This window comes from Bubalus kerabau, chromosome 7, assembly GCF_029407905.1.
Source record: "Bubalus kerabau isolate K-KA32 ecotype Philippines breed swamp buffalo chromosome 7, PCC_UOA_SB_1v2, whole genome shotgun sequence".
Lineage (NCBI taxonomy): Eukaryota > Metazoa > Chordata > Mammalia > Artiodactyla > Bovidae > Bubalus > Bubalus kerabau.
The window spans coordinates 92,550,537-92,566,297 of record NC_073630.1 but is presented as its reverse complement, the minus strand read 5'-3'; the positions used below and the strand labels follow the sequence as shown (position 1 = coordinate 92,566,297).

Genomic DNA, 15,761 nt, shown 5'->3' with positions numbered 1-15,761 from the left:
TCTCAAAAATGATGTACTTCATTTCCTTGCCCTCATGTCAGTTTTGCAAGAACATCATCCCAGCTATCCTGAGACCATCTAAAATAATGGTCTTGGATGGAAAGGCCAAAGTCTTGATCTGATCTTTGCTCTAGGACTAAATCTTGACAGGACTGTACTCAAGGCCTCTTCTAGCTTCCTATTTTACTCTTCAAGGTCTAGAAAAACTCTGCTTTTCCAAACTTTCCAAATACTTTTATGCATGTTCATTTCTGCAACTGTTTTCTGAGCTTATCTTTTTAGTAATATCTTACTAAAAGTAAAACTCAAAATATAGTATTACTTCGACCCTTTTCAACTATTTTCTCCTATTACTGAGACTCTACTGGGTCACAATCTCAATAGGTGGATAATATGCTTTTCAATTATCATGGGTAACAGTTTAAACACCTCTTTTGCCACTGCAAAACATGGGTCTCCTTCCATTCTCTGATGCCAGTATCTCTAACATCTGCTGCATCATCACCAAGGCAATGTAACATATTTTAGGTTACTGTTTTAGCAGTACTCCACTTCCAGTACCAATTTTTGGGTTAGTCATGGTCATTCAAGCTCTGGAACATATAAATTCTCAAATCTCAATTTTCTCTCATACAAGAAGTCCAAAAAGTAGTGTTTCTAATTTGGAAATATCTATATTCCATGTAGTAGTTTAGCCACTCATGATCTTTCTCTGGCTCTGGCATCTTCAACATACTCACTAGCTTCAAGTTGATGGAGAAAGAGTGAGGATGCAAGGACTTCATTAAGCCTGGAAATGAGCACATCACTTCCACTTACATTTCACAGGCTAAAAGTCAATTACAAGACCACAACTAACTAAAGGGAAGTTGGGATAATTAGTCTAGCTGTATCTCCAAGAATAAATAAGTTTCATGAATGACTCTGCTACAAGGTTCTAAAAGAAAAAAAAAAAAATGCTAGATAAAAATAATAGAAAGTCACTCCAGAGGCTTTGTCCATTTCAGTAGATTCAATCTTATTCTACAAGTTCCAATAAATTAATTATTTCCTTATTATATAAAAGATAAGAATTCATTTTCTTCTAAATAATGGGATTACTTTATTTTTGATAGTGTGATAGATGCAGAAATTAGACTGCAGAGAGTTAATAAATGAGATTCAGATAATAAAAAGAGACACTGAACATACAGTACTTTTTAAAGCTTGGTTGTGGAGGAAAGGAGATAGAGTGGAAGGACAATTGTAGAAGCCTGAAGACAGAAAAGATAAAAGAGAAATACGGGATTGGAACTAGAGAACAGATGGACAATTCATCTTATGTAAGAGCAGGGAGTGTGTCATTCCACTGACATTGGAGGAAAGGAAAGATTCAGAAGTACCTAAGTTTCTAGCATTTGGAAAATTGAAGGCATTTTTGTCTAATAGCATCAGCCTTCTTGTGAAGCTTGCTCAAGTTACATAATTGTATGTGGCTGGGATTTAAAGACTGCAAAAGTATTCCAGTGGGTAGGATGAAAAAGGTGCTTCAGAATACACAAGTAGGAGGGAGGAATCCACCTGAGGTTATGACTTAAATCTGTAGTGTTAAGATATACAATGTATAGGGCTTCCCTGCTGCTCAGAAGGTAAAGAATACAGCTGTAATGTGGGAGACCTCGATCCCTGGGTTGGGAAGATCCCCTGGAGGAGGGCATGGCAACCCACTCCAGTATTCTTGCATGGAGAATCCCCATGGACAGAGGAGCCTGGTGGGCTACAGTCCATGGGGTCGCAAAGAGTCAGACACGACTGAGCACCTTAGCTGCACAATACTGTTCTGCACTTAGCAACCACTGTACAAGAGGAACAGGCAGATGGCTAGCACTCTCTGTGTATTTACTATAACACTTATTTCACTGCAAAGTCCCTGGAAGCAGAGACTTAGATTTTAGAAACTATGCACATAGTAGGCACATATGAATTTTTTCTTGAATGAATCGATTCAGTCATTGCCAATTCTGCCATAGTACTCTGCAGACTACTGGCAACTGCCCACATTTCATATGGTATGCCAATGCTAAAAAGAAAAAAAAAATGCTAAAAAAATTCAGGCACACTCAGCTAAACTTAGCAGTCTCAAAATGGCAACTATGTCAGCTGAGACATACTTTTTATCTTGTGCCAGTACATCTGTCTTTGATGTTTCCTTCATTTTCCTTATGCTGCTGTGCCCTTATTGAACCTGAAAAGGATAATTGAGTTCAATAAGCTACGCTATTATTTCAAAAGTCCTCCAAGTTCTTCAGACATCCACAAATGAACTCACAACCCCTATCACAATATTCCTTCCAAGAGATCCACAGACAAGGATAATTACTTATGATGCTTACTTCACAGATAAAAGCCGAGAAGGTGATGGAGCGGAAGGGCTAAATGGGGGTCATTCACTAAAACGTCTGCAAAGTCAGACACAGATCCTGCTTCCTTCTCCTGTCTTCAGCCCTTTAGAGGAAACTTTATAGAGTTGCAGTGATCTCAGACATCACCTAATCGAACTCCTTATGTTGGTGACACAAGTGTAAACTCAGGTTCAGGAAGTCTATGATCCAAGACTCAAACTGAGGCAAAAGGGGCTCTTTCCTTTATACTACGCCAGCTCTCAAGATCCAAAGCCCTAACTCACCATTTGGCGGTGGAAAAAATGGCCAGGAACGAAACTACGTACGGCAGTCCAGAACCAGGCCCCACCTTCCGGATCAGGCTGTCCCGGCCTCCTGCTAACAAAGCGTCTGGCCCGAGCTTCCGTACCCGCTCCCACCCGGCCCGGGCTGCTCCGCTCCAGCCCTCCCGCTCAGCCGCCCGCCCCATGCACCGCAGCACCGCCCGCTCGCGAAGGCCGGAGACCCGGCCCTCTAAGTCTCACTTTCGTCTTTCGGCCACCCGCGCGCCACCACTCAGGCGACGGCTGATGGCGTCACTTGTACTTCCGCCTGCAGCTGCGTTCTAGACACCAGCGAGGAAGGAAGAAGGGAGGTCTGAAGGGCTGTGTGTGGGGGAAATAGCGAGGAAAGAGAAGCGATCCGGGTGCTAGCGGGCGCTACGGCAATCACCGCGGCCCTCCTCTGTCCCCGCCGTCCCCCCCATCGGAAGTCGCCCTAGGCACACTTCCCCCGATTCTCGGTAGTCTCCCCTCTGCTGGATCTCGGGGCACCCGGGTCTCCCTCTTTGCTTCCCCCACCCCCAGCTTGCTCCCTCACGCTCCCTCCCTCTCCCTCCCTCCCATCGTCAGGCTCCCCGCCCTTAGTATCGCGAGACGAGGTGAGAGCTGGCGGAGCGGCGGCGGCGGCGGCGGCAGTAGAGGTGACCGAGGCGGTGGCGGCGGAGGCGGCACCGAACGCTGTGTCGGCCCCGGTGCTGCCGAAGTCGCGGTAGAGCTTAGCCCCCACGCCCCTCCCCCGTCCGCGCCCTCCCTCTTTCCCCGGAGATGGAGAAGGCGACGGTTCCGGTGGCGGCGGCAGCGGCGGCGGCTGAGGGAGAAGGGAGCCCCCCGGCGGTGGCGGCGGTGGCGGGCCCCCCCGCGGCGGCGGCGGCGGCGGCGGCGGCAGCAGCAGCGGAGGTCGGCAGCAGCATTGGCGGCGGCAACGGGGCTCGCTCGGCCTCGTCTCCTCGTGGGATGGTGCGAGTCTGCGACCTGCTCTTGAAGAAGAAGCCGCCGCAGCAGCAGCACCACAAGGCCAAGCGTAACCGGACTTGCCGACCCCCCAGCAGCAGCGAAAGCAGCAGCGACAGCGACAACAGCGGCGGCGGTGGAGGCGGCGGCGGCGGCGGAGGAGGCGGTGGCGGCGGCACCAGCAGCAACAACAGCGAGGAAGAAGAGGACGACGACGACGAGGAAGAAGAGGTTTCTGAGGCAAGGGCCTGCTTTCAAAGGAAGAAGGGAGGAAGGGAGTGTAAAGGGTCGGGGCCAAAGGTGGGAGGGGACTTGCGAGGGGACAGATTCCTGTGGGCTTGATCTGTCTTCGGGGCTAGGCTTTCCACCGCTCGCTTTCTTTCCCGGGCCGAAATCGTGAGGTGTGGACATGTGGGGGAGGGTAGCTGACACGTGGGGGTGGGAGGACCGCAGAGTCCACAGAGTTGCTGCACAGCACGTTACCCTGACATGGTTCACACGGTTAGGGGTGGAAGCAATTGGTTAGGTTCACTGTGTGCACACCCGGCGGGGTCGGCCTTAGGCCAGTAGGGCCCTGTTACTCCTGGGGCGGGGGCGGGATCAAAGCGGGAGGGGTAAGATAATAGGTAGGAGAGTCTCTTGGGGAACGATTAGGAGGTTGGTAGATTTCTCCCACTAGTGAGGTGGAGGGGAGCAGTTTGAGGGGGAGGCAAGCTTGTAATGGACTGAGAGCTAAGTATTTGTGTATGTGAGAGACACGTGATAGCTGTACTTTTCCATACTGTTCTGCTGCAGGTTCCCACCGCCCCCCCCCGCCCCCCCTCCTCCCCCCTCCTCCCCCCTCCTCCCCCCTCCCCGTAATTGTGGCTGCTGAAGTCACCTTCACTTCCTCGATCTCTCAAAGATTTTGGATGAACGGATCTTATATCCATTTACATTGATATATGACTCAGTGGATGAAAAATGTATTTGATCCTTACATGTACATACTCATACATTTTCAAATGCTTCCTTGGTGAGGAAGAATTAAGCTAGGCCCTGTTGCTTTTCACAGAATGTGGAGCAGCCTAAGAGGCTGCTTGGGAGCCAGGCTTGGTTGTGGTGAGTTGGAATAGGAAGAAGGCCTCTTGGTCTGTCCTAGTGATCTGGTTTCATAACTGTTTATAATTTTTCCTGGGTTCACAGACAGGCGGCGTTGCAGGCCCTCATTCTTCAAAGAAGGCATTTAACCAAAAGCTCAGTAAAACATATTATACTGAGAACCAGCTAAGAGTTGGCCTTACTAGTTAGCAGGTCTTTTGTAACTCTCTTGTCTGCTTCGTGAAATGGAAGCTAGAAAATCTCGATCTGAAGAAAGAAGTTGTAACTTAAGGCAACAGAAGGAAAACCTTTTTTTAAAGGCTGATTATAAATTTAGTTATGAGAGAACAACTAAATTATATAAAAGTACCACTTGCCATTTATTCTCTTCCACAAACACAGCTTATTTTGATACAGGACTTATTTTGATGCAATTTTTTTAAAATTGCATTATTGGAAGTTGGGTTCCCTAATTTCAAATAAAGAAATAACCTTTTGAAGAATTTGAGACTTGTCTATTAGCAGAAGAATAGATTCTCTTTTACCTCAAACTGAATGAAGTTGTATCTGAAGAGATGTAATCGTTGAAGTATGTATACCAAAAAAATGGGCACTTGCTACTATTTCTGTTTAGCCTACTGAATTCTAAGGGTAGGTTTGTATTGATAGATTTTGTATTGACCTAGTTGAATGTTTCAGAATAGTGTATAGCTCAACTTGCATATGAAACAGTGAAAAAAGGATGGAACAGGATCCTTATTTCCAGTAAAATCTGTTATGGTAGTTAGAACTCTTCAATTGCATTATTTTTACAGAGACTAGAAAACATTTTAGAAATAATCTCATCCAACCTTCTTATTTTAAAAATGAGGATAACGATTTTTTTTTTTTAGAGGCAACTGACAGTGGTGGTTGCAACAAAAGTGGAAATCAAAGTTTTGTGACGATTCAGACCAGTATACTTTTCATGAGAGTTTAGTCCCTGTATCCCCCTCCTGACCTCTTTCAAAAAATAGGCAGTCCATTGCAAGCCAACACAGTCAAACAGCTTGTGCAAAATACCCGTATTTTATTAAAATTTTAAATTCTCTAACAAAATGTCAAGCTCTGGTTTGGAACTTAATATCAAGTTGAGTGCAGTACTTACTGAAATATTATTATTCTCTAAACTTTACATATCTAGATAGTTCTGTCCATTGGAATTTGGCTTAATAAGCAAAACTTAGTAATTCATTAAATCATGTAGAATAGGCTCAAGCTTATAGCGGTGTTAGTTTTGTAAGTTGGGTTTGGTTTTCCTTGGAAGATAGTGATATATGTTGACTGATCAGTTAGAGAAGTGTTTTCTTTATTTTTAATATGCTTTATTCTGTCTTCTGTCCAGCAGTATAAACAATGGGTTTGTCATTTGTTATGGAGATGAGTCAGGAAAAATAAGTGGAAGAAAGCACAACTATTAAAAATAAATCTATATAGGTACATGATGAAGAATAAGCAAAGAGAAGTACGGTATGTCTCTGCACCTGCCTCCATCCTTGATTAGCTTTATTTTTCTGTACACTATAAGCTAAATGGATGAGTTGCGCAGTGTTTTTCGTTTCACTACCATTTTATCTACATGTCAGCAGAACTTGAACTTTACAAAGCTAGGAAATCTTAATGGCTGATAGTTGTACTTAAATCCTTTCTCTAATTCATCCTGTTATTGGCTACATGATGAAAAATATGGGTTGCATCTTTGAGATTATCCTTCAGATAAAAATCATCAAAAGGTTATAGTTTTGCAGTTATTTAACTTGAAAAAGTGGAGGATAATATAACAAAAAATACCTATGTTTACTTTGATGAAATGCTAGCAGGATATTTTGTATATTTTCTGAAAGAGGGAACATTGGAAGGAAAGGAGATTCAGTTTAAATAAAAGCTTTATTTGAATGTTTAAGAAGAAGAATCTAACTTTTTCTAAATGTTAGTGTAGGTTATTGAGAATTGGATTTTCTCTTCAGTGTTTCAGAATAGGATAACCATGTTGTAGATAATTTGTGCAACTTCAGATATTCCTTTACCCACCTCCCCAATCTGATGCAAAACCTTAGATCAAAAATTGAAAATTATAATAATTCTCTCAGCTTTCAATGAGTGACTGACCAATATGGAAAATAGATGGAAATGTATTTCCTAACATAAAAACTCTGATCTCTGATGCACTTCTTTACTGACTAGTGGATTAAATGAATTAAATAGTTTAACTTGAATAGTGTAAGAAAAAAATACGGAAATTGCAGGAGTTGATACTCCATTTCAGAAACAACATTACATTCTGTTGAACCTATTTTTAAATGTAATTGAATGGCATCAGTGTTTGCTAAAGCAGACACTGCTGCCTTTAATAGCTTGCTATTAAAGGTAGAACTCATGTTCAAAAGTAACATTTTTGTTAAAGATGCATAAAATTTAATACAGTAGGAGTTGATCAGAATTCCATCTATATTTGGTAGGTAATTTGAGGTTTTAAATTTAAGTAACAAACCTCGTGAAGCTATTTCATACAAAGGGAGCCCAGTAAATAAGTTAGGACTTACTTATTCATTCACTTTTGAAAGGATTTGCAAGGCCAGGGAGCATCTGTTTATAGACAGACATCAAAGACCTAGCGTTGTTTCAGAAGTAGATTACGTTTCCTCAAGTTCAATTCCAAATCTTTTTTGTTGTTGTTAGTTTTTTCATAGAAAAATGCCAAGTTCCTCTGTTGTTATGGTAGAATCCCAGATTAGCCCAGAGAAGCTTATCTGTTGCCCTGTTTCACCTCTTAATTGACAAAGCAGTATTTGTAAATAAGATGGTAAGATCTTTGAGACAGTGGTTCTGTTATAATTAATCTTGTATCCTATTCTGCTTGAGCATAGTACTTAATAAAAATTTTTTCAGTGAATAACTAGTAACTAAGGAAGATCCAGAATTCATTTAGGAAACCAAGAGTAGGTATAGAGTTCCTTCCTTCTTGGATCCATGGCTGTCCAATAACTGAAATTTGGATTTTAACATCGTTCAATTACTTAATTACTTCTCTTAGTAATAGTGATCTCATAGATATTAAGGGAAAGCCATTTAAACCAAGACATTGATTGTTGATTGCCTGATAAGTACCTAAAGATAGATTTATATTTATCAAATCAAGTACCTTAGGTAGATTTACATTTTGAAAGCATAATACAAACTATTATTCAGTACCAGTCTAACGTAATGGTTAAGGGCAGGAATGGAGCTTGAATTCATACCCTTGATCCATCACACACATTTGTAATCTTGGGCAAGTTACCTAATGTCACTCTGGTTTCCTCATATTTAAATGATGATAATAGTAGATTCTACCTTATAGCATTGTTTTGAGAATTAAATGAGTGAATTTAGTTTTCATATATTCCCATTTTCACTGTAGTGCTATGATGTCATCATATTTGTTTCATTATTCATAAATGTTTGTAGTTTCTATTACATAGGAGGAATTTTGCTGTATTAAGTAACAGTGAGCAAAACTATTTTAAGACACACTGATTTAAAATGCACCAATGATTAAATAAAAGTTTGAGGAAATATGAGAGTGAAAGCAAATGGTTAAATGTCTATCCCAAATAAAGTATGAGAGGTATACAAATGTTGGGAGGGGATATTCATCATATTCATTTAAAATGCAAAGCTAAAGGGTTAGAAGGGTTTTAGGTAACTTCATCAGGGCCACATAGCTGCTAAGTGGCAAAGTGGAACTTAACCTTTGATTCAAAGCCTGCCTATTCATTCATAAATTCACATGCTCTGTTATGCTGTGTGATGTTGAGTACAACTTTATCTGATGTTGACATATCAGCTAAAGTTAAAATAAATTCAGATGACATAGGGGAGGATATACTTTTTGGTAGTAAGGTGGTCACTGAAGACAAATTAGCTACCCTGAACATTGCTTTTCTTGTTCTATAAAGTTGGTGGGTTGGGAGGAGAAATACAGAGAGCACAGATAAGTATATTCACATTTTCACCGTTTGGAATTAGCAGTTAACATAATGAAGCTTTATAGTGAAAACCACCTCCTCTACTGGCAATCTTTTGCTTCTCCCTGTCTTTTAAGACTTAAGCATTTCAAGGTTATCTTTATTAAGCTAAGAAAAAAAAAATTCCGTTTAAATAGGGGATGTTAAGTTGGGGTCTGGATAAGCTAAGAATACCCTGGGGTTAAATAAACTCAAGATTTTGTTGAAGGTGCTTATATATATATATATTTTTTTTTTTTTTCTTTTCTTCCCTTCACCTATAGTATGTGTGTAAAACTTCCATTAGATACCATATTCAGAGAAGTATTTGACTTCCCTCCCTCCTACCTTGTTAATTTGAAACATTCTCACTGCAGTGGTTGTAGGAAATTAGGCAAGCATTTATATGGATTGTTTAGAATTGGGAAACTTGTTTCTACGGTAATGTGGTAATGAAGAAGGCATAATTGTGTTGTGAAGTAGGAGATCCAAGATTTATTTGTTTTCCTGGTTAATTAACACTATGCCTACTCTACTCTTAAATCCTTATATTTTGCCTTTTAATTGATGAAACGCTTTTATCTAGTCTGCTGTGTTCTGTCAGATATGAAGACAGAAACCCTTGTCTTCTGCATCTCTATACCTCTACTGTATTCTACCATACTATACCATGTGTGTTATATAATAAGTCTTAGCATCTTACCTGTGTCAGGTTTTGGTGAAGTCAGATCTCTGAAGTAAAAACAGTTTGTAAATATATCTTCTTTAGTCACTTACTCTGGAAATATTTGGGACCTCAAATCTTAAGTCTTAAGGTTATAGAACTTGGTTGCAACTATTTATGGTGGACCCCTGTCAGATGCTTTTATTAGATTATAATTATTCAGTTTAGTCTCGTCATTAACTTCACCAACTTAATTGGAGTTAGTATTTTAAAATTTTCGATGTGGAATAATCATCAAAGCAGTATGTTTTGACTCCCAGAAATTCACTGGACTATTCGCTAGTCTGCTTCTACTGACATCCAAAGTCAACCAGCTGTTGACTAGGAGGTCGATTTTCAGGTCCTTGAAACAGTGTGTTTGCACTCTGTAGTTTTTTCTGCATTTTTGTAAGGATAATTTAGTGGGTTAGGAAATGTGGATGTAATGAGCTTCCTTGTAATTTTTCCATACTTTATTATAGATGAGAAGGAATTTTCACTTCATAATGATATGTGAATTACTGCCTACTGATACTACTTATATTTTTGTTAGGACCGATAGGGGGCAGCAACATCCATGGTAGCCTATGCCAAATCTGACTTCTTTCACCTTTTGAAAAAACAAGTCATTAGGAAATAGAAGGTGGTAGGTAAATATGAATACTCCTTCTAGTCCCTGGAACCTTACCTTTATGGTAGAGTTGTACCTATCCACTTGCCACACAGAAGCAAAATACCCTTTCAGACTTAGTGTTTTTACTTAACTTTTTTTTTCTTTTGTCTTTAGAAACTATTTTTATCCAGTCAAAGTGGAAGTGGAATTGTGGAGCATTATAGGTATTATTTTATCATGATTTGTAATTTGGGGTTTTAATTATTGAAAGGGGACATGCTGGAAATTTTATCTTTCCCAAAAATGCTATGAAAAAATCGATATAGACCTAATTATTGAAAGCATAACTTCGGTTGACTTCTGTCATCCTGTGAAACTCATAAATATTACCTGATCTTTTAGAGTTGGCTTTTTAAGTTTATTTCAGGGTGAAGCTAGAGATAAAAGCGGGTCAAGTAGAAAAAAATGTAAAGATCACAGTACTTTACGGATTCTTTATAGAGCCGATATTGTTTTTATAAATAATTTTGACATATAATAAAGTCTCAAAGTATGCAGGTATTGTTGAATTGTGCTGATGGAAATGGACAACAAGATTATTGAGAATAGATTAAAAAGGTTAAATAGGGTTATATGAGTCAGGTAAAAAACGAGCTTTTTTTGATTAAATGGTCTGAAAGAAAGCCTGCTTTTTCAGTAAAAGTGCAGTATAATGTTGAACAAGATTAAATAAGGTTTTGGAGATAACCAAAGTCATAATTCTTATTTTAAATAATGATAAGGTACAACTGCACAAAATAGGTTATATGTATTTCTGTCTGCTGTACCATGAAAATGAAATGATGACCAAAACTAGGCAAGTTCTAGAGCGAGAGCTGAAAAATGATTGGATAGGGATGGATTCCTTGATCAAGGAGGACTGCAGATTATACAGTTATATTCTCATTACTCCAGTAACTCACATAGAGTCACAAAGTGAAGAAAATGTGAGGTGTATTAGATAGAGTTAGTTCAATTTTGAAAATAAGTAAACTCATTTCTTGAGATTATTTGAAAGTATAGACTAAACATGGCAAATATATGAAACTAGTTTGTAGCTACGCATCTCTAGCAGGGCATATTCTCCTCTCAAGCTATAATTTACTCTCATTTAATCTTTCATTTTTTTAATCCTCCCTGCCCCCAGTAAAAGAACAGAACAGAAAAGAAAAAAAGAAAAGTGAGGAAATAAAGACCTATCCTAAAATTAATTCTTGGTCTGGTTTTTCCTTGTGAATTGTTTTTCAATTAAAGAAGCTTTGAGTGAAAAATATTTCAGAGAGATCTGTAGAAAAATTGGCCTTGTCAGTTTTGAATTTGGAATAAAAAAATATTAACCTGAATTTCTATTCCTTTTCTTTCCTATTGCCCTAAACCTGAAACCTGAGAAGAAAAGGAAATCTTATGTTTGTGTTATACCAGGTCTATTTCCAATTCTGTCTTTGACCCCCAATGTTGTCTTTTTCCTTCTCTGTGCCACGTTTCCCTCTTGTTTTTTATATGAAGTTAATAACAAAACTAGTCCTGTTGCAAAGCCTCTAGTGTAGTTCTTTCTGGTGTGAGATTCAGTATAGGAGTTAATTCTTTTACTTGCTGAACATTTATTGTGTATCTACTGTATGTGGCTGTTTTTAGTCTATATTGTAATAGTCTCAATCATTTCCTTCTCAGTGAATATGAGTCAGCCATATTTAAAATCATAGCTGTATGCATTATAGTTAGGAAAACTTTTAAACTTGCATACATGAAAACTTAGCACAGTGTTGAAATTGTGTTTTTTATGATTTTTAGAAGATAGGTATCGCTATTAGTATATTTTTCTAAGTTTTTTTTAAGATGCATTATTGAGACCTAGCATAACTACTTAGGAATTATGAGAATTTTGGAAACACTGAGAAATTATTCCCAGCTTCATGAAATTTAAATCTCATTGAGACAAAATTAATAATAATTAAAAACTGTGAGGATGTTTTTAATCCTATGTAATTACCTGGAAGTCTAACATTTTTCAGTGTATCTGTTTGCTTTTAGAATTGGTCTCATTATAGAGATTGTTCTGTTTTTGCATACCAGTGGGGTGGACTGTATATCTTTTATGCATGTCTCTTAGAATACTCACTAATTCTTGGTATTATGCTCTTTTTTTTTTTTAACAATGAGATCTGTATGTGACTTTTTTTAGAGTGTCCTAGACTACTACATTACACCAAAGAATCATCCATTCTAATTTGACCTTGAAGATTTTGTAAGAAAAGAGGTAGCTATACTAACATGCTTATGGTTGCTGCAGGTAGAGATGTGTAAAAATATGAAAAATTGAATTACAGAACAGTGCAGAGTACAACATTAAATATCTTTTAAGTTAGATTTTAAATGCAGTGTTTATATAATTGTTTTAATTCATTTCCTAAGTCGTGTCCAATTCTGCAGCTCTATCGACTGTAGCACACCAGACTCCTCTGTTCCCCACTGTCTCCTGGAGATTACTCAAATTCATGTCCATTGAGTCAGTGATGCTTTGAGTTCCTATAATTAAGTGTACATATTTGTAGAAACTTACAGATATTTGTTGAAAGTTTGGCAAAATCAAATAAATCTAAGAAATACAAAAATCACTTATAATCCTCTTTCCAGAATTAATCATTATTATTTGAAATCATCTTTGCATTCTTTTTCTTTCATGTATATTAATCAAATTATTATACAAAGCAGAGCTGTCACTTACACATTTTGTCTTCTGTGTTTCATTTGAGATCATTCTTAGAACATATCAGTTAAGGAGATGTTTTCATATAATGATTACATATTTATTTAGCTGTAAGAACTAGTGATACTTGCATACTTTAAAAAAAATAGAGTCTTCTAACACACAAAGGTTTTATCCAACGCTTAGAGTAAACACTGCTAGTTTGGTGTATGTCAAATGTTTTAGTTTCTTGGTGAGAGTAAGTGAATGAGAGAGAAGGGGTGAGTGTGGGTGTGTGTGTTGAGGGGTGTGTCTGAGAGAGTGTATTAAGATTTGACTTGGTCTCATTTACTTATGAATGTTTCATAGTATGATGTTTGTAGTTTATTTGGTCTTTTATGTTGGTAGACATTTAGACTGTTTCAGTACATTGCTATACATATTATACATTGTTGAAGCAAACATCCTTTTACCATTATTTTTGAGTACAAAAGTATTTCTTTGGAATGGATTCCTGGAAATGGAATTTGAGGGCTAGAAGTTATTCACGTACTACATTTGATAAATTCTCTCATTTTACTTCTTTCAAAAATGTTTAAGAATGATATTGGATTTGATCGTCTTAGTTTTTAAAATCTGTTAAATAAAAATTAGTGTTTTGGTTTTGTCTTCATTTTCCTTATTACTGTTGACATTGAGCAAATTTTCATGGTTATATTTTATTTGGATTTATTTTGAAATTTTCCTCTTTTATCCTTATTATTCTAGCATTTTTTTTTTCCTTTTAGTGGTATGTGGTTGTATCTATATTTATGTCTATTAATCCTTCATGGTGTCATTTGTTACACATATTCTCTATCAGTTTACTGTATTTCTACAATGTAGAAAATTTTTTATTTTTTTGTAATAAGTTGTTCTAGAAATATGACTTCTAGGGACCTTCTTTACCCCAGTATTTAAACAAAATTTCTTAGATAGTTTCTTTTGATATTTCTGATTTTTTTCCCCAAAGATACATGGATATGGTTTTTGGATATAGTATTTAGTTGTTTCATTAGCATTTGACCCTGTTGACCAATCCTTGTCTCTTAAAAAGTACTGTTCTCTTTGCTTGTGTAATACCACCCTCTCCTGTTTTTACATTACTAACTGGTTTTTTTGGTCTTATTGCTTCCTCCTACCTTCTTCATTGTATATCCTTTGGTTATTTGGTACCACATTGCTCTTCCTGGACCTTTTTGTCTTGTATTTGCTCACTTTTTAGGTGTTTTTATCTCATTTTGTGTCTTTATATATGTAGTTGCTAATGACTCAAGTTTATGTCTCCAATTTAAACCTTCTTGAGTACCAGACTGAAACTTCTGACCACTTAACAGTTGTACAAACCTTTCTTCCAATGCATAGTTTTCTTTCTCAAGAGAATCTATCCAGAGTCCTAGCTGGAAACTATGTATAGGTCAGTGTAGGATGTCTGCATAATGCTTTTCTCCTTAATTCAGTCCAGTTGTCTGTAAAATAAACAACATTATCTATCCTTCTTTTGCTCAACCCATTGTGCAGTGGTGAGTAGGAACAGGATAAGCATAATAACAGCTTCTTTGGAGAAGAAAAGAATAGGTAGACCACAGTCATTGGTCCATAGTAATAATGAAATCCTTCTGGACAGAAGACTGCCCTGGCAGCTATGTAAAATCCTTGATAAAATTCTTGGTTTTGCTCTATAGGAGGAATGCCTTTTTGACTATTGTGTGTATCCTTGGCTTTGTTCTTAGGTGATTCTTTCTTGTTATCCTCCTTTGCTGCATCTGAAGTAGTAGGTATTTGAGAGTGTGACATTCCTAAGATTGCAAAGTTTTATAGCACCATACCAGTTGGCATACATTTAGAGGCTGCAGGGTTACTTAAAGTTCAGTTATAGAGTTTTATAGGCCAGTAATGTGGTTTGATGGTAAAACTCAAACATTTATTCAATTGATTTCTAAGTTAGCACCATGTGATACTAACTACAGCAGAAGATCTCTTTTTGTTATATATTTTTTTAAATTAATTTTATTTTATTTTTAAACTTTACATAATTGTATTAGTTTTGCCAAACATCAAAATGAATCCGCCACAGGTATACATGTGTTCCCCACCCTGAACCCTCCTCCCTCCTCCCTCCCCATACCATCCCTCTGGGCCGTCCCAGTGTACTATTTTTTGAAATCAGCTCGTTCTCCTCTCTCTACTAGACTTTTTCCTTTCTCCCTGTGTTACCTGGCTTCCTTGAGAGCATCTGAAATGTTTAGCTCAGGTGACATATCAGTCAGAGTTTAACCAGAGAGGCAGAATGAGTAGATTTATATATGTTAGATATGTAGATAGGTAGGTAGGTAGGTATTAAGAGCTTACAAGGAATTGGCTTATACAATTCTGAGGGCTGGCTAACAAATATGAAATTTGTAAGGTAAGGAGTTTGTTAAGAGCTCACCCAAGCTGGAACCCTCGGACATATGCTGAAGCTGTTGTTCATAGGCAATTAGAAAAGGAATATCCAGTGAAGGGATACCAGTTATAGACTCAGTATTTGGAGTCACACTCGTTAGGAAGAACCCAATCTTTTACAAGCTCATCTGACTAATTTAGGCTCAGTAAAAGTGATCACTCTGGCTTAAAACAATCAACTTATTAGAGACTTTAACTATATCTGCAAATCCCCCTATGCAATCCCAAAGAGCAGCACCTAGACTAGTGTTTGAATAACTGAGAGAAAGTATTTACAAAATGACTGTTGCCCTTCTTTCCTCTTAGTTTTCTGTAACCAACTTGACACATCAAAAATCATCATAGGTGGGAAAGCAGCATTCTTTACCTGATCTTTGCTATATCTGACAAAGAATCTTTGAGGTCACAAAGTTAACTCATGGTATTTGGAATTGCAAGACACTTGCCTTTCCCAAACTCAAGAGACCTCCAGATTACTG

The 15,761-nt window shown here is 38.1% G+C and overlaps 1 protein-coding gene across 6 annotated transcripts in view; it reads left to right on the top strand.

Annotated features, from left to right (window-relative positions):
* Positions 1-3,374: 3,374 nt before the first annotated feature.
* Positions 3,375-15,761, top strand: part of ANKRD17 (ankyrin repeat domain 17) — a 165,713-nt gene continuing 153,326 nt past the window's right edge. For 2 of the 6 annotated variants that reach the window (XM_055588777.1, XM_055588779.1), the window contains exon 1: positions 3,375-3,892. In XM_055588777.1, coding sequence (XP_055444752.1) covers positions 3,467-3,892 — 426 coding nt within the window. In that variant the 5' untranslated portion in view covers positions 3,375-3,466. The remainder of the gene's footprint in view (positions 3,893-15,761) is intronic. The other 4 variants (XM_055588778.1, XM_055588776.1, XM_055588784.1 and 1 more) reach the window with 2 other exon arrangements.